This window comes from Paramisgurnus dabryanus, chromosome 10, assembly GCF_030506205.2.
Source record: "Paramisgurnus dabryanus chromosome 10, PD_genome_1.1, whole genome shotgun sequence".
Lineage (NCBI taxonomy): Eukaryota > Metazoa > Chordata > Actinopteri > Cypriniformes > Cobitidae > Paramisgurnus > Paramisgurnus dabryanus.
In genome coordinates, this window is record NC_133346.1 from 17,488,760 (window position 1) to 17,508,375 (window position 19,616).

Here is a 19,616-nt window from a genome sequence, read left to right on the forward strand (position 1 = left end):
AAAATACTCAACATACAGTGATGGTTTCCTAGACAGGGCTTAAGTCTAGTCCAACACTAAAATGCATGTTTCAGTTGTCTTACCTGATAACAGTTCGCACTGACATATCAAATATTTCAGTGCTATTGTTTTGTCTCAAGAAAAACGTACTAAAATGTCCTTATATAACTAAGGCCTAGTCTTGGCTTAATCTAAACCCTGTCCAGGATGGCCCACAGTAATGTTGTTGTAGTTTTTTAACCACAAGGTGGCTCTGTAACCATAAGGAGAGCGGTGCACAAGGCCTATGCTATGGTATTGAGTGCTTATACTTTTTTTAGGTCTTTAAGGTATTGGAATTAATAAATCATGCAAAAAATTAAAACTTTTAGCCTTCATCTTGGAGTTTTAATGCATCTATGCCTAGTATAAGAACATATTGTAAAATTGACATCTTTGGTATACTCATTGATCTGACAGTGACCTTAACTAGCTTGTCCTTGCGTGATTTTTGACACCCATTTGTTTGGCTGAAGTTCAATAACCTCAGTGTGCTTTACAAAGCGTGCTTGTTTTCCTTCTGACACGTGAATATCTCAAAGACAACTGATAGTAAACATTTATTTCCTGTCTCCATGGCAACAGTTTCATCACCTCCACTGTCATGTTTATTTTTCAATCTCGACGTTTCACTGTTAAAAAAAACATGGCAGCACTAATCCGACACAAAAGTTTAGTTTAATTCCAACTGCCTTTTATTTGCTATTATTTATTATGTGGTATATGTGCAACTATCAGCACATACAGTGTTAACTTCAAGTTTCATACCAAGAATAAACATTAAATTTGAGATATAAAAGGACTCATGTTGACATAGATTGTCATAACTCTCATGTTATGAGTTTCTTCGGACAGCTGTTGTCTTTGCCTTGTGACTAAATTATAAATAACATTGATTGTTGCTTGCTACAAATAGACTGCGGCTCTGTATGGCTTTACATAAAGATTAGGAAAGTCATAGCATTCTGTTATGAGTAGTGAATGAGTTATAATTCATGACACATTTTTGTACTTTGGAAATTTGCTGTTATCCATTCTTTGGATGGATCCAATTAAAGCACAATAGAGTGATGCTTATTGAAATCTTTGAATGAGACATGCTCAGTTCTGACACAACTGTCTGTACTGTTGCTATTTATCAAGAACAGTTTGTTACATAACAGCTTTGCCCCCTCATTGTGTCCTTATGTAGTAATGCATGACATATCTGACTACTGATGAAAGATTCAAGTGCACCTCATATTATCACCCTCTTTTTCCACTTGCATATAGCAAAAACTAAATTAATGTCGCAAATTATGCAATCTTTGTTACCCTGCTGAAATCTCCCTAGCAGCAGATGTCATCATTCACGCTCAGCTAAGATTGGATGCTGGGAGCTTGGGAGATCTCGTGCTAAGCGTGGCGTTACAAAAAGGAATATGATGCTCTCAAGGCTGTGTGAGAGCGGGATTGTTGTGATGTGTTAAGCTGGTTGGACATCACAAGTTCACAGGTGCAGATACCTGTGTCCAGGAATTGAAAAACCATAGCCTGAAAAATAGCTGTTTATTGGCTTTTTTGCCCTAGTCAAATTCGTCCTAAAGCTTGAACAATTTCTCTGGTTTTCTCTAATTGAAGAGTTTGGTATCAAAAAGAGATAACTCAGATAAAAATCTATTTTTTTTTTCGATTGTGCATTTCAATTAAAACCAATCAAACTTCACTTGGTTTGTTTTGATGTAAAGGCAGAGTGCACAATTTCTGAAAAACGCTTTGGAAAAGGGAGTATACCAAAACCAGTACCAAGTACCAAAACACACTTGTAGCCAATCAGCAGTAAGGGCCGTGTCTAGTAACCAACATCGTTGCCTGGGTTGCGTATGTGTGGGGTGGGTCTATCAAAAGGGGACGTGTTTGTTTGGGTGATTTCAAATGTCAAGTGTCAACATTGGCTTTCAGAGATCATGCACCCCGCCTTTAAGCCTCAACATACATACAGCTAAGTAGTACAATAAAACACAATAAAAACATGATAACATAATAATAAACATGTTTTGACAAAAATTAAAAAAACAGACTTATCTCATTTTGGAACCAAACTCTTAAATTGTTAGTGTTCATTTATAGCGATATATACAATATAAAACATTTCCCAATATAGGAATTAGCCCACACATCTTTTTGATTTGCCAATAAGTCTTTCTGTTCCTTAAATGTGTTGTTCGTAATAAAAATACACTCGGATGTAAAGCAAAATGTAATCATCAAAGCAATCATTATTCACTTTGTAACGTGATGTTACGTTGTGTTACACAACAACACTCTGGTTAGCACCAAAGTCCTAAGCCTTGGTTGTAGTCTGTTTTTTCCGCACGGTCGAATGCACAGCCTTGCAAAGCATAGTTTATTTGACTCGTTCGTGTACGCAGACGTCCAACGTATCTGGGCTACATACTGCATTCTCATGTACGAGCATGCGTGACCTATGCGTACGAAGTATGTGCAGTTACAAAAATACCCGGTGGTGTGCATACAGTGCGCGCGTACTATTCTGAAGACGAAATGTGTATCACACGCACTGTACACAAACATGCGTAAAACGGAAATATACTTCTTGCTTTATTCAAACAGTACCATGAGTTTCAGATCTGCAGTAAAAATATTTTTTATTGTAAATAATATTCATGGCAAATGTTTATTTAGTTTCACCAATTTCTGTTTGTATCTCAGTTACTGTAATTACTGTAAATTTGTATTATATTTGCCTCATAGTGGCCAATTGGCCACATTGCTTTCTCAATATTGGCAACGGCCATGAAAAAAAAACATGTCGGTTGACCACTATATATTAATGCATTTGGAAGCTTTATCAAAATCATACACATTTGATAAACTCATGCTTTCCTTGTGAACTGCAAAGATATTTCAACAAAGCGACAACTTTAATAAGATTTTATAAGTCCCATGTATTCATACGTTGTTTTCATTCTTTCATCAAGATTTCCGAACATCACAGTTGGTTATTGTGAATCAGTCTTGCTTTACCTCTTTATGTAAAATTCAGGCGCCTTTATTCAGTAAATCTGTGAAAGGCGCCGCCCAGGGCACACCCTGAACCCAGGACTCAACTGATTGGAATTCTTCAAATTTTCTCCAACTTTTACGGCTTAGTGTCTCTTCTCCTTGCTGATATACAAGGAAACTGTATTTTTCCGATAATGGCAGTTTGTTCACAGGCTGCTGGGTGGATCCAACCGAGAGCTTCGACAACTTCAATCTGTTCGGCTTTCTAAATATATGCTCTGTAATTACAAACACAGACATACACTCCCTTAGGATTTTCCTCTGGTCTGAAAAACTACTTTATTTAGCTCTGCCTGCCTTGTAATGTCTTATTAGCAGGAAATACAGTCATTGTTTAGGGGCAAGAGGGAGACTTTCTTGAAGTTATTCTTAGTCTGGGTTTCTTCAGTGGCCTGTTTTTCTTTTGTTTCACATATTTTTTATTCAAGCTTCTGTTTTGTCTCCTTCCAAGTTTCCCGCATGCGCTTGAAATGTGAGATCTCTTTGTGCCGTTCTTCTTAGCGTTCCACTTAGCTTGATATCCAAAACTTTTGGTATTAAAAACCTTTCAAATGCTCTGTAATGTATCTGGGTGGTCTTTCATAAAAAAAGACTCCACCAATGGAAACCCACCCATTTCTTTCAAACATATTTATTCTCTTAGCCAAGGCGTCAAATTCTCATTTAGGTGTGGGTTTGAGTGACATGCAATTGGTTAATGAAAGTTTTCCCAGGCTTTAAAGACAAATCTCAAATATTGTGCAGTTTTGACCAGTTCAAACAAGTTTTTCCATTTACAGTAACTGATTCACAGAATAAGTTCTGCTTGAAATATCAACTGATGTGGGATGAACCAACTCATCCACAGAGATCAGTTAAGATAGCCAAGAGAAACATCTGTTTTAATGCTCCAGAAGAACCAAGAAAAACCACAAGGAACCTTTTTGTAGATCTTTGAGTTCACTTGAACTTTCAGTGCCCACAAACAATGCAATTATATAATCAGGATTTTAATTATTTGAATTAAGAATATTTGTTAAAAGTGTCCATCTTAATGTTTATAGTGCGCCACCTTTTCTTTTGTGAAAGTTCAGTCCATGTGAGGCTAAGGTGTGTGGATAGACTTTGTGATGGCAACAACTAGCAACACATTCTTACTGGGGTTTTATTTTTAGACTGTTGACAATGATCAGAGGATGTGGTGCTGGTGCATGATGGAGATATTTGGTTCAACAGATTCTGTTTAGTGCAGTTCATTTAATCATGGATACAATGGATTCCAAATTTTAAAAATATGTATTTATTTGCGTTTCAAGACCAGGTCCTTTCACAATTAGTTGAATTTTATTTGTAATTACAACATCATACCCTAAAAGCTTAGACTGAATATACAAAATACTAGGGATGTACTGATACAAAATTTCTGTGCCGACACTAATATTTGATTACTTAAAATGACATCTACCGATAGATACCAATAATTTTTTGCTCCTTTTTTAAAGTATTATGTTGAAAAAACATAAAATGCCATACAAACTGCTATTTTGTTGTCACTGTCACCAAACCGATAGCAAATATCTGGGTCGATACCGATATTCGATTACTTGGAATCACATCTACCGATAGATACAGATAGTTTTGCTTTTTGCTCCTTTTTTTAAGCATTATGTTGTTAAATCCTAGAAATGCCATACAAACTGCGATTTTGTTGTCACTGTCACTGTCACCTAACCTATACCAAATATCTGGGCCGATACCGATATTCGATTACTTGGGATGACATCTACCAATAGATACAGATAGTTTTGCTTTTTGCTCCTTTTTTTTAAGCATTGTGTTGTTAAATCCTAGAAATGCCATATAAACTGGAATTTTGTTGTCACTGTCACCCAACCGATACCAAATATCTGGGCCGATACAGATAATCGATTACTTGGAATGACATCTACCGATAGATACAGATAGTTCCGCTTTTGGCTCCTTTTTTAAAGTATTAGTTGTTAAATCCTAGAAATGCCATACAAACTTCAATTTTGTTGTCACTGTCACCCAACCGATACGAAATATCTGGGCCGATGCCGATATTCGATTACTTGGAATGACATCTACCGATAGATACAGATAGTTTTGCTTTTAGCTACTTTTTAAAAGTATTATGTTGTTAAATCCTTGAAATGCAATACACACTGCAATTTTGTTGTCACTGTCACCCAACCGATACCAAATATCTGGGCCGATACAGATAATCGATTACTTGGAATGACATCTACCGATAGATACAGATAGTTCAGCTTTTTGCTCCTTTTTTAAAGTATTATGTTGTTAAATCCTAGAAATGCCATACAAACTGGAATTTTGTTGTCACTGTCACCCAACCGATACCAAATATCTGGGTCGATACCGATATTCGATTACTTGGGATTACATCTACCAATAGATACAGATAGTTCCGCTTTTGGCTCCTTTTTTAAAGTATTAGTTGTTAAATCCTAGAAATGCCATACAAACTTCAATTTTGTTGTCACTGTCACCCAACCGATACGAAATATCTGGGCCGATGCCGATATTCGATTACTTGGAATGACATCTACCGATAGATACAGATAGTTTTGCTTTTAGCTACTTTTTAAAAGTATTATGTTGTTAAATCCTTGAAATGCAATACACACTGCAATTTTGTTGTCACTGTCACCAAACCGATAGCAAATATCTGGGTCGATACCGATATTCGATTACTTGGAATCACATCTACCGATAGATACAGATAGTTTTGCTTTTTGCTCCTTTTTTTAAGCATTATGTTGTTAAATCCTAGAAATGCCATACAAACTGCGATTTTGTTGTCACTGTCACTGTCACCTAACCTATACCAAATATCTGGGCCGATACCGATATTCGATTACTTGGGATGACATCTACCAATAGATACAGATAGTTTTGCTTTTTGCTCCTTTTTTTTAAGCATTGTGTTGTTAAATCCTAGAAATGCCATATAAACTGGAATTTTGTTGTCACTGTCACCCAACCGATACCAAATATCTGGGCCGATACAGATAATCGATTACTTGGAATGACATCTACCGATAGATACAGATAGTTCCGCTTTTGGCTCCTTTTTTAAAGTATTAGTTGTTAAATCCTAGAAATGCCATACAAACTTCAATTTTGTTGTCACTGTCACCCAACCGATACGAAATATCTGGGCCGATGCCGATATTCGATTACTTGGAATGACATCTACCGATAGATACAGATAGTTTTGCTTTTAGCTACTTTTTAAAAGTATTATGTTGTTAAATCCTTGAAATGCAATACACACTGCAATTTTGTTGTCACTGTCACCCAACCGATACCAAATATCTGGGCCGATACAGATAATCGATTACTTGGAATGACATCTACCGATAGATACAGATAGTTCAGCTTTTTGCTCCTTTTTTAAAGTATTATGTTGTTAAATCCTAGAAATGCCATACAAACTGGAATTTTGTTGTCACTGTCACCCAACCGATACCAAATATCTGGGTCGATACCGATATTCGATTACTTGGGATTACATCTACCAATAGATACAGATAGTTCCGCTTTTGGCTCCTTTTTTAAAGTATTAGTTGTTAAATCCTAGAAATGCCATACAAACTTCAATTTTGTTGTCACTGTCACCCAACCGATACGAAATATCTGGGCCGATGCCGATATTCGATTACTTGGAATGACATCTACCGATAGATACAGATAGTTCAGCTTTTTGCTCCTTTTTTAAAGTATTATGTTGTTAAATCCTAGAAATGCCATACAAACTGGAATTTTGTTGTCACTGTCACCCAACCGATACCAAATATCTGGGTCGATACCGATATTCGATTACTTGGGATTACATCTACCAATAGATACAGATAGTTTTGCTTTTTGCTCCTTTTTTAAAGTATTATGTTGTTAAATCCTAGAAATGCCATACAAACTGCAATTTTGTTGTCACTGTCACCCAACCGATACCAAATATCTGGGTCGATACCAATATTCGATTACTTGGGATGACATCTACCAATAGATACAGATAGTTTTGCTTTTTGCTCCGTTTTTTTAAGCATTATGTTGTTAAATCTTAGAAATGCCATACAAACTGCAATTTTGTTGTCACTGTCACCCAACCGATACCAAATATCTGGGTCGATACCAATATTCGATTACTTGGGGTGACATCTACCAATAGATACAGATAGTTTTGCTTTTTGCTCCGTTTTTTTAAGCATTATGTTGTTAAATCCTAGAAATGCCATACAAACTGGAATTTTGTTGTCACTGTCACCCAACCGATACCAAATATCTGGTCCGTTACAGATAATCGATTACTTGGAATGACATCTACCGATAGATACAGATAGTTTTGCTTTTTGCTCCGTTTTTTTAAGCATTATGTTGTTAAATCCTAGAAATGCCATACAAACTGGAATTTGTTGTCACTGTCACCCAACCGATACCAAATATCTGGGCTGATGCCGAAATTCGATTACCTGGAACAACATCTACGATAGGTACCGATAGTTTTGCTCTTTTTTTAAGTATTATGTTGTTAGATGCTAGATATGCCATACAAACTGCAATTTTGTTGTCACTGTCACCCAACCGATACCAAATATTTGGGCCGATGCCGATATTCTATTACTTGGAATGACATCTACCGATAGATACAGATAGTTTTGCTTTTAGCTACTTTTTAAAAGTATTATGTTGTTAAATCCTAAAAATGCAATACACACTGCAATTTTGGTGTCACTGTTACCTAACCGATATCAAATATCTGGGCCGATGCCGATATTCGATTACCTGGAACAACATCTACCGATAGATACTGATTGTTTTGCTTTTTGCTCCTTTTTTTAAGTATTATGTTGAGAAATCATAGTGCCATACAAACTGCAATTCAGTTGTCACTGTCATACAACCGATACCACATTTCTGTGCTGATACTGATATTTGATTACCTAGAATGACATCTTCCGACAAATTCCGACAGATACTTTTGCTTTTTTCGCCTTGTTATTATGTCTGATATATAGGGGGGAAATCTTTTACCTCCCGATTATAGGCAGATATATTTGGGCATCCCTATAAATACATATATTTTTGCAGAAGAAATCTGCATTTCTATCCTGTTCTGCTTTTTTGTTTTGTATTCCTTCTGGAAAAAGATGTGGTTCAAAGTTCCTCATGGCGACTTAAAGTTCCCCAGGCTCTTAGCGAAGGCATTTCAAACAAGTAGCTGTGTGCGTGTGCACGTCTGTGTGTGTGTGTGTGTAAAAGCAAGAGTGAGAAAACAGGTTTTCCTGGTTGTGAGCCGGAGCTCAAGGCTAGAGATGGTTAATAGAAAATAGACCAAGGAGGAGTTCAGCCCTGCATTCCACAGTCTCCCAACTAAAACCATGGAGCTCCCCCTCCTATCAAACCTCAGTTTGTGTTCCCTATTTCTGCTTTTCACATGAGAGAGGCAGTTCAGCTTGGGAAGGACGCTACCATTCCTACATCACGGGGGTTGGCGGGTTAGCCAGTCCAGAAAAGCAAACATTCTCGATTCTCCTCCCCCTGTGTTTGCATTTCAATAGTCTGATCCTAAAAAGGAGGGGTGACGGGGAGCTATCTGGCAGCCAGCTGATCTTTGCTGTGGCATTCTGCGCTCTGAGAGCCGAGCGAGTGAGGAGGTGACTGGAAACTCTTCTGTACTCAGATAGAGGAAGCTTAACATCAGCGGTCGTTCCGCACACAGCAGGAAGCGTTGAGGCTTTGCGACATAAACATGAAGCTCGGCTTTGAGGCCACGTGAAGCACTGCCTGCCCGAGAGACAAACATCTGCACGGAGAGAAAAAGAACGAGGGAAGGACAGAGTGACTCACTTGTTTTGATTTGGGCTAAAGTTGTTCCTGTAGACGTCAGAGCGAAAGGTTCGAGATGTCTTGGCTGTCACCCGTACAATGGGCCAAATGGACCTGGTCGGCCGTTAGAGGAGCAGGGGAGGAAGACGGCGAGATGGATTCAGAGATGGACGACGAGCCTCTCACAGAAGAAGCGCAAGAAGGAGATCAAGAGGAAGATGAAAGGTCTCATGGCTGCAGGCAAGTCTAGAAACTTCTGCCTTGTAAAGTTTTCAGCAAGGAAATGATGATGAGGGGTACAACGATTGGGTTTCAGATTGCTTTTGAGAAAGGAAGTGAGGGGGTATCTGTTCTTTAATGCCCTTTAAGTCTTTCTCTTCAATTAAATGATCACGATCCCATCTCAACATAACAAAGACAGATCTAAGTTCAGCACTAGAAGAAAACCTTTAAAAATGCTGTCTCCATGGCCACCTGTTTGAGTCGGATGGAGGCGCTAAGTCTTCTGAATGCTGTGCAGACAGCCACAGCTTAACCGTCAGCCACATGAATTAAAGGAGTGAAAGATCAGAGGCAGTGAATGCTGGATGTGTCTTGTAACGGTTTGTGAAAGTACTCCCTAAATGTTTGTACCTCATTTAGGTTTATTTGTGGGTGTTTTCAGCTGCATTGGGGGATTTCCTTAGGAAGTGTGTATGGGTCAGGGTTTAGCTGTAAGACTAATGTGTCCCTACGCTCAGATAAAGATCAGAATGTTACTGTTCTCTTCTCCCAACCCCCCTAATGTGTCACGGTTAATTTCCTTGCCACTGATAATGCTGTCTTAGTATTCGCTGGTGTCTTGCATTTGAACTGTATTTAGATCATTCTGAACAAATCTCTAACGCAAAGTATTAATATTTAATCCATTTGTGCGTACATGTGTAGTTCCTCAAATCATATGGGTTGTTAAAAAGAAGTGTGATATTACTTCTCTAAGTTGGTTAAAACTCTTGATCTCGACCAATAAGAATAGCAACCACTGATATTGATATGAATTGGTGGTTGGGATCTCCGTCCAGTAAAATAAGCTGACATCAACCATTGAAAAATGATGAGCGACTTTGTGCTTGACTCTGACAAGATACCTGGAGGCTTTGCAAATATGGTGGCGCACTGACGCGACAACACTTTGCACATAGCAATACCTTAGCAACCGCCCCAAAAACCAACCATACAGCAACTATTTATCTAGTAGCTACCCACAACACCCAAATCATGTCAACCAGTTTCATACCAGTTTTAAGCAAGCAACACATATTTTATTGACAAAATGTACAAATCTAAATAATTCGGTTCATATGTATCACTTTGGTTTGAAATATGGTTTGCTTTGTTTCGCTTAAGCTTGTGTTGTTGACACCCCGTGTTGTGTTAATGCTGTCTGCTAGCATTCCTTTCCTGAAAGATTCCTTTCTTGTCCTCACGCCTCGAAGCCTGAGAGACTACCGCAAATTAATCACTACACAATGTGAACAATGGCCCGAAAGATTTGTAAGATCATGTCTTTGAATGAGAGTTGTAAACGCACTGAGAAATGCACACAATAAGCCCAGACGTTTGGTAGGATGTTGCTCATTTCTATGGAGCTAGCTGAGTCAAGACCAGAAGTATGAAAACCACAGTGATTTAATATAGCAGTTTGTTTTCGGTTTGGGTTGAGAAATACAGTAGGCGGTTGTTGGGTGGAGGGGGAATGAACATTTTCCAAAAAATGTTTTCCTCCATTTTGTTCCTAAAGGAATAAAGCACCCAAAAAACATTCCCAGTTGAGTATGACTTCCTTTCTTCAGCTGAATGAATTAGATAGATTTTCATTTGTTGGGTGAACTGTTGCTTTAAATTTCTAAAGGCACTAAATCAAGATTTAATTTGTGTTTTTGGGAAGCTTCTCTGTGGCCTTGTCTATTGTTTATGTTTGCTGATCTAGTAGCGATTACTTCCCTAACAGTAGCATTGGACCGCAGGTGGCCCAGTGAAACAGGACTGGGCAGCTCTCCCAGAAGTGGGGACAGAAACACACACACACACACACACACACACACACACACACACACACACACACACACACACACACACACACACACACACACACACACACACACACACACACACACACGGTATACAATTCTTCTCTATTAGATCAGAACCATGGCCTTTATGCTTTGCTGTGAGTGTGTTCATCTAGAAATCTCACATATTTTATGCTGCTGAATTTGATCTGTAGTTGTGTAGCAGCTAAAGATACATTGTTATTATTTTATGAGGACATGAGTTTTGCTCAGACTAAGGGTTTTACCCAATGCTAATTTTTTGCCACATAAACAAAATGCCTTTTTAATTACTAATGGCATTTTATGCAAAATGAAAGAAACTAATTCAGTTTGTATCATAAGATTCAAGATCACCACGGGCAAATTCAAGTGCAATCCTGCCTTTGTCAACATAGTACACATCCAAAAACTGTGCTGTTACTAACTACTGTTTCTCTGCTCTTTCCATCAGTTCCGATTCAGAGGGACAGTTTGATACGCCTGAAGCTGAGACACCAGTCCATCAACCACTTAAAGAACCATCACCACTGGATCAACCAATCACATCGAGCATAGGTAAACAACACTTACTATAGCTCATAATGGCCAAGAGACAGATATAGAAACAGTGAAATCACAGATGCCACAAAGCAACGTGTCTCTCTTCCTCACATACGATACGATGTTACCATAGCAACAGGAAGAGAGGATGTCTCTTAATGATGTGATGTGTGTTGGTATACGTGTGTGTATTGAGCTGATCTTTTTCAATACAGGTTATATGTAATTGTTGATAAAAGCAGTGTTGGGAAAGTCTGATTTAGTTGAGTGAATGATTTTTTTGTAGACCTTATTTGATAGACGAGCACTGCAGCAGTCAACTGTGATCTATAGCTGGGTTTCAATCCAAACGTGAAGCGAATCTTTTCGAAATTCGCAAAAAAAGCAAAACAAACAACTGTGAATAAGGTAGGCCTGGATATTGTTAGGAATTTCACAATTCGATTCGATTGATAAATTGATATTGCAATAATTGCAATGCATTGATGAATCGATATTGTTACCCAGCCCTAGAATAAGGTGCACACTTGGAAAATGGAGACAGGACTGCATGTAGTGACGATGGGACTAGTTATTAAATTATAAGCAGTGCAGCTTGTAATTGCCAAATTGAATGCCGTGCACAGAAGAAGGAATGCAGCATTTTTGATGCAGGCACTAGCAGCAAGGGCATTGCGACAACATCGAGCCCCATAAATGGTAAAGACAACGATAGCGGAAACAGCTAGATGGTGGGTTTAATGTTCACTACGTCAGAATTTATTCGGCAAATGTGTTTCCATCTCCCATTATTCGCATTCACCTCTAGCGAGCGTAAAAACATTTTTGCGAATTAAGAGATTTGTATTCAAAATTTGGCATTTCCTTCATTAGTTTTTGATGCAATACTTAAAAATGCACATAAAATCATGGTGATGGAAACATGGCTAAAGTGGTCTACCTTATAACTTGTTGGGTGTTTGAAAGGTCCAAATATATACCATTTAGGTACAGATATGTATAAATTTGGCACCATATGTACCTCTGAAGTACTAATATGAACTATTCTTTAGGTGTAAAGATGTAGTTTTTAAAAGGGTCTGAGGTGACAGCACCCGTGACAGATTTTTAATCTGTCGAATAGATTTTTACTTAAGAAAAACTGGAAAGTTTTCTTTAGTGTTTCCTCTCCGTTGTCGTACACGTGTCCAGATCAAGAGAAGTCTGCCATATCGCTATAACTAAAAACAGCTGCTTCCCCTGCATATTTTTGAAGGATTTATCCACCCATTTAAACCTCATAAATGCTGTAAAATCCCAGACTAGTCGCTACCATAAAAACACACGTGTCTGATTTTTTTCTACAGATGAAGCTCTGATTTTCCTATAAATTTTTGTAAGAAAGAGTTTTACATTATAGATGTTTAACAATAAAAAAGCATTTTTGCTCAAAACAGTGAGGCAGTATTTTACTTAAGGAGTGGAGGTGGTTATGAGGTTGGAAACTTGAGGTTTGGCTAAAGACATGCTCCTGATCCAGTGTGGGAACAACACACGGCTTGGAATTCAGGGAATTGGTGTGTAACAAAAGCATTTTCTCTTCACTAAACAAGCTTATCAATAGGCAAGGTCAAAGGCCTGCAGCAGTGAGAACATCACGCGATTAGTCCTTTTCTCTTCAAAACACAGCGCATGGACAAATTTGCACACATTCAAATTGCACATCCCAACTAGCATGCTTGCTATACTGTATCACACCCTTATTATGTAACTGGACTCACTAGCATAAATCAATCCTATTACTGAATGATTTTTCTGAAAAGGCTGTTTGAGAAATGATGCGATGGGCTAACTAGCAGCGCTAGTTCGTCTACGTGTCATGGTTTGGATTGCATACACAGACAGGCAGTAAAAGTATGTCTCCAGCCGAAAGCACAATCCAGTTACCATCACAGACATCCTCGTACCATCTCACAGCTGTACACGCACAGGACCAAAGGTGGCCGTCTGGTGCATATTTTAGTCTTTATGTGTCCCCTACACCCCAGGCATTAAATCCTGTAATTGTATAGACAAACCACTGCTTACTGCTGCCCTTTAAGCTGAGCAAAGAATATGAATATAATTATGGTAATTTTTACTTCTCTTATGGTATGCCATTTTAGCATTTGAATGAAATGCATTGTGATACTGTAGCATAGCACATATGCCTGTGATGAGTGTTTTTCATTATTTGTATATTACACAATCACAAATGCACTGAATTGTCTCCCCACTGGGTGGAGATCAAGCATTTGTGTCTGAAATGCAGTCCAAAGCAACGCCTTTTTTATTTCGATGAAACAAACATTGTCGAGACATCACACTTGCACCACAAAGAGGAAGCTAAATGCACGGTCACTAGCGCTGGTTGCATAACCAATCACAGTAGATTTTCAGTCGTTGCTGAGGCATGCTCTGCAAATGGCAACAAAAGAACAAGAAAAAAGTTTAATGCATTGTGTCACGGACAAACAATAAATTAGATGCTTTACATTATTCAACATACATTTATTAACTAGACACTTATCAGCTCATAATACCTCACTGATCATATTTGCATCATCTTTCGATGACCCGACTCGAACCAATAATCTTTCAGTGACAAGGCCAAATAATACTAAAGTAATCTTTTAGACGATGTATTGGCTGACAGCATGTATCCCACATATACATATTTGCCAAAAAAGTTTAGCCACTTCAGAAATAAAGTGTAGAGGAGGAAAGTGACCTCTGTAAGTGATGACATAAACGGTTGCAGAAACATTCAAAGTGCTGATCACAGTGTTTCGTGGTGTCCTTGATGAAAAGGGCTGGCTCAGTTAAGAGTGAAAGACGATAAAGAAACGGATGTGTGGAGAAAGTCATAAAAAGGAAGAGAAAGTTTGATTTTGGCAGGAGGAAAAGGAGGAGGATTGGACATGGACATGAGAGAGGACTCTTTAGAAGGTCTGTGGGTGGAATATTGTTGTTATTACAATGCTGAAGGCTGCAGCTGTGTCTCTTTTGTACATTTATGGCTAGTTCCCTAAAAGGCTAGTTGGTAAAGTTCCTGTTTTTAAATTATCATAATTCAAATATACTTGACTACATATGCTACTAAGTGCTGCTTTGCATGTGATAAATCTGATTTTTAGGTCATTGGAGAACCATTAGCTATTTCTCAATGCACAACCAGGACCAAAATATTACACGAGAAGAGCTTGTAATATTAAAGAGTACATTGCTTTGTTGGACTACTTAAAGGGATAGTTTACCCCAAATTAAAAAAATTGTGTCATCAATTACTCAGCCTCATGTAGTTTTAGACCTGTATGAATTTCTTTTTTCTGATGAAGAAATTTGTATAAATGATGATAAGCACACAGCTAGGGGAAACCATAGACTTCCATAGTAGGAAAAACAAATACCAGGGTTTCCCCCAGCACTTTGCAGTTCGGGCGGCCCGCCTAAGCTGGGATACCTTACCGCCTTAACTAGGTCGTCAAAAATAAATAAATAAATAAATTCGCTGCACAAAAGGCCGTCAAGTGCATCTCGGAAAAAAGCGCAGACGCGTTCACACGGCCGAAATAAGAGAAGATAGCCAGTTGACTTATGTTTTGGGATAATTTAAGCCTGTTATTGTATTAGTCTACAACAAAAAGGTTGCTGCACGTGCCTGTTGATTCGATATATTTGTTGAGCGCTCTTTCTCATGTTATTTATGTACATTATTTACATGCTACAGTAGTTACACTCCTTTAAGATAATGTAATCAATAGTGGGAAATAATCAGTTTTTACAATCTCCACGCTATCTATCATCGTTCGCCAGACGTTCTACAACATCTGCTTCGGTTTGTGTTTATTAACCCTTTAGTTTCACTTCATCACACAGCTATTCCCATTAGAAGTATCTGTTAAAAACATTCAATTCATTAATAATCTGGTATGTGTTCATTTTCTGTCATAGTTTCTTCAAAATCAAGTTTTTTAATAAAGATATTTTCATTTTCCTCATGACGTGTACGCCCCGCCCTTTCATTTCTGTGTGCTTACCATCATTTCTCAAAATAGTTTATTTTGTGTTCATTAGAAAAAAATATTCATACAGCATGAGGGTCAGTAAATGATGACAGAATTTGTATTTTTGGGTAAACTGTCCCTTTTAGAGGGAAATATAATATAAAATCTTACTTTTTCCATGTTTAAGTGCTATAATTGGGTCCCCATGGCTTGTATCAACGTAGAAAATGTGAAAAAGATCAACGCAGTATCTTAGTTTTTGTAAACCATTCTCTGCAAGCATGTGAAAAAATAGGTCATTGAAATCTTGCTCCCCTTGTGATGTCAGAAGGGGATAATAACGGCCCTTAATCTGCAATTTCCAACCATGGAACTGCCATTTAGTCCAGAGATCAACTCATTTGCATTTAAAAACACACCCCAAAACAGCACATTTTTGCTTATACCTACAAAGTGCCAATTTTAACATGTTATAATAAATTATCTATATGATATTTTGAGCTTGAACTTCACATACATACTCTGGACACCAACGATTTATTTGACATCTTAAAAAGTCTTGTGAAATGTCCCCTTTAAGAGTTTTGGAAATGGACCTTCAGTGACCACTGGACATGTTCATCCTTGCATTTGAAATATGTAAATATTTTGAACAAATTGCAAGCAGCACTTTTCAAAGATGTCTCAATCAGAGGTCAGCGTGAAGTCAGACCCATTTATAAATATTCTGTCTCATGTCTCTTAGCAACAAGCTGTTGCATATAAACTTGAAGATGACTGCAAGTTAATCACTCAATAGGAAGAGTTTAAAATGGCTACTTTAACAGTGTTTACATGTTAGATGCTTGCCCACGTGTGATGTGTTCAGCAGTTGCGGTCTAGTTTTAGCATTTGATGCAGTTTTCTCCATTACGGGTCCGAAAGAGCAAGTCTTCTTCCAGTACATTCAAAACCAATGCATGTCCCAGCCTGCTTTTATGGTTGAATGTTGGTCAGTTTTTATACATATTGCAGGCAGGAGAAAGAGGACTATTGTTAAAGTTTGTGCATCCTGATTGAAGCATTTCCTGCTTTTTCTGTCGTAAGGAAGTCTGTCTTTCAAATATCCACCATAAGTTGAACAATAGAGCATATGTGCTCTAGGAAAGATGTATAAGGAAAAATGTAAACACGCTAAAAAAAAACACAATACAAAAAGACTTAAAGTAATATGATACCCTATTGCCAATTACACCAGAAAATGAAGAAAATGTGAGTGGTAGTGCGTAAGCTTGGCTGGACGTTAGCTGGTCTTTGGCAAAACTCAGGAGTCAAAAGTTTTTATTTATCTGTTAAATTTGAAGGTCTGTAAAAATAAAAATTTGCTACTGATACTATTAACACACTGGAATTTACTATTTAGGGGTTAGGTGTTTAAAAGGGACCACTAAATACTTCTTATGTTTCGTACAGGTTTCCCAGAAGACGATGTAAATCAGTTGACCTTGATCACAGACAAAACCCAGAACCTCACCCTGGCTGAGAGCTTTCCTCAGGATGCACCTGCCCCGGTCGTGTTACAGACCAGTGTTGACCCCAGCCCGACACTGAAACAGAAGAACCGGCCTTCCTCTGCCGAGATGGATGCGGACCAACCCGATCCTACTGAAAAACCTCTGACAGATGACACGGAGCCCATCTGCAATGGTCACGTTAAAGAACCTTCACCTGAACCACAAACGAAGTCCCTCAAGCCTAGACCTCCTTCCCTCGAGGTGAAGGCCCCTCTTAATGGCGTAGACCCCAATGAGGTGGACGACGAGCCGCCAATACTTCCAAAGGGAAGCTACAACTTCAACCCTGATCAGTTCGACGACAGCGTTGATCCTTTTGTCACTGGAGATTCTATTGTGCAGAACTCTCAGCCTGTTCCCAAATCAGATTTGACAGAGGAAATATCTACGCAACCAGTTAAGATGGAGTTAGGACTTGATGATGGGGAAGCCAAGAGACCTCCACCCAAGAAGCTTGGAAAGAAGACAGGCAGCAAGTTGACTGCCCCAAAAAAGCAAAGACCAAAACCTGCAGAGACAGCAGCTTTGCCATCAGAGACAGCATCAGAGCAAGAACAACAATCCCTTCAGACCACAGCCCCTACGGACATTGACGATATTCCTATTCCTAAAAAATCTTACAACTTTGATCCAAATCAGTGGGATGATCCTAACTTTGATCCTTTTGGAGGGGGCACTAAAATAAGCAGCTCGCCAACACAGCCCAAGGGGTCGTATGTTTTTGACCCTGATAACTTTGATGACTCTATTGATCCCTTTAAGCCATCAAAGACCTTAGCGGGTGATGACACAATTAAACCAGCATCTGAGAAGATAATGGATAAATCCAAACCAGAGGGCACTCCAGAGCGAAAGAAGAAATCAGGACAGTCTCCGAAGATAAACAAAGACAGGATCATCACGTAAGTAGATGTGTATTGCTCTCTTCCTGTTTCATCTAAAACTAACCATACAAAACAGTAGCTGTGTTTAGCACAAAACTTTAGCGTTATTATTCTAAACTATTGCGAAATGATGCGATTTCCATTAACAAATTTTATGCGACTAAATCATAATTTTGTTGTCTCGCGATGAGTTGATTTCATACAGCACTGCGCAGACCAAGATGTGGATGACATCGTAATACTGTGAGAGGGACTCGAAAGCATACAAAGCAGACTCTTGAATCTCTCTCGGGGTATTTTGAGGTCATGTGCTTGACGGTTCTTGTGACAACACATGAAGTCGAACACACCTCTTCTGTTTAGTCCTCTAACCAATCATACGCCATATTTAAAGAATGATCAAACTGTTTCTGTTGCAGTTTTGCAAAATATTCCTTTTTCGAACTACCTAAAAAACACCTCACCCGAGCGTACAAAATGTATACATGGGAGTTCATGTGAAATTGCTTTGTTTCCATTGGTCACATTTTTAATTCGCTATTTTAATTTGCATGATTTTATAGGTAATGGAAACAGAGTTTTACCCACTAACGCCAGTTTTGCATTGCACGTTTAGGTAGGGTACTGTATAATCATTTAGGCACCCATGTTAGATACTTGGAGTACTAAGTAGCTCTGAAGTATGCAGCCTTTCTTCACTGTCCATGTTTGAACAATTCCCACACCTTGCTTCTGCCAAATTAACTCCGATTTGTGTGTGGACCCTGCCTGTTGTCTCATTCTCATTCTTGAGCTCTAATGTCTTATGGCATGTCTCCCTCTCCATATCCCCTTATCCCTGTGTCTGCTTCCTTTTTCCCTTTATCTCATACTGTCCTCAGGACCACTGAGCAAGTGCGGTTTCTCTGTGTTCTATTGTAAGTATCCTCTCCTGCCCTACTTTCCTGCACTTTCTCTGTCCCATTGCATTCGTTAAGTTGAATTGTCTTCTGGCTCCAAATCATTGTACAAACTAACAAGGGCAGGAGGTGTACTTATTTATTATTTTCTAACTGTCCAGGCAGACAGAATTGATTCGGTCCGTGGGCTGTTGGTACAGATTTTCAGATTCAACCCAGATTTGATCATGGTGTTCAATATACAGATGGTTTCTTTTTCCAAAGAGCAAGCACCAGTTTAACACTTTGTAACAATGCTTGTATTTTAGTTATGTATGCTATGACTTTGAATAATCTTAAATTTGTACATTTTTGTTAGTGTTCAATGAATACTTAAAAAAAACAAGTTGGCAGAAAACAATATTTTACGTTGTAAAAAATCTAGTTTATCCAATTATATAAACAGCTACTGTGACACTTTAATGGCTATATATTAAACTTCCCTTAATTTATGTACAATGTAAAAAGTGAAAAGTTTGATCAATTAAAAGTTGTTTTTTTTCACTTAAACATGTAAGCTGAAACAACTTCCTTTTTTTAGGTGTTACCAATTGAATTCATTTTTTAAGTTGATCCAAGTTTTATTTTTACAATGGGTACCATTTAAAAAGTACCATTACCATTACGG

At 38.3% G+C, this 19,616-nt stretch overlaps 1 protein-coding gene across 3 annotated transcripts in view; it reads left to right on the forward strand.

Moving 5' to 3' along the window:
• Window positions 1-19,616, forward strand: part of tacc1 (transforming, acidic coiled-coil containing protein 1) — a 33,134-nt gene that overhangs the window by 4,897 nt on the left and 8,621 nt on the right. The window contains exons 1-4 of one of the 3 annotated variants that reach the window (XM_065290508.2): window positions 8,576-9,195; window positions 11,500-11,603; window positions 17,066-18,068; window positions 18,932-18,967. In XM_065290508.2, coding sequence (XP_065146580.1) covers window positions 9,032-9,195; window positions 11,500-11,603; window positions 17,066-18,068; window positions 18,932-18,967 — 1,307 coding nt within the window. In that variant the 5' untranslated portion in view covers window positions 8,576-9,031. Of the gene's footprint in view, window positions 1-8,575; window positions 9,196-11,499; window positions 11,604-17,065; window positions 18,069-18,931; window positions 18,968-19,616 lie in introns of those variants that run through there. The other 2 variants (XM_065290510.2, XM_065290509.2) reach the window with 2 other exon arrangements.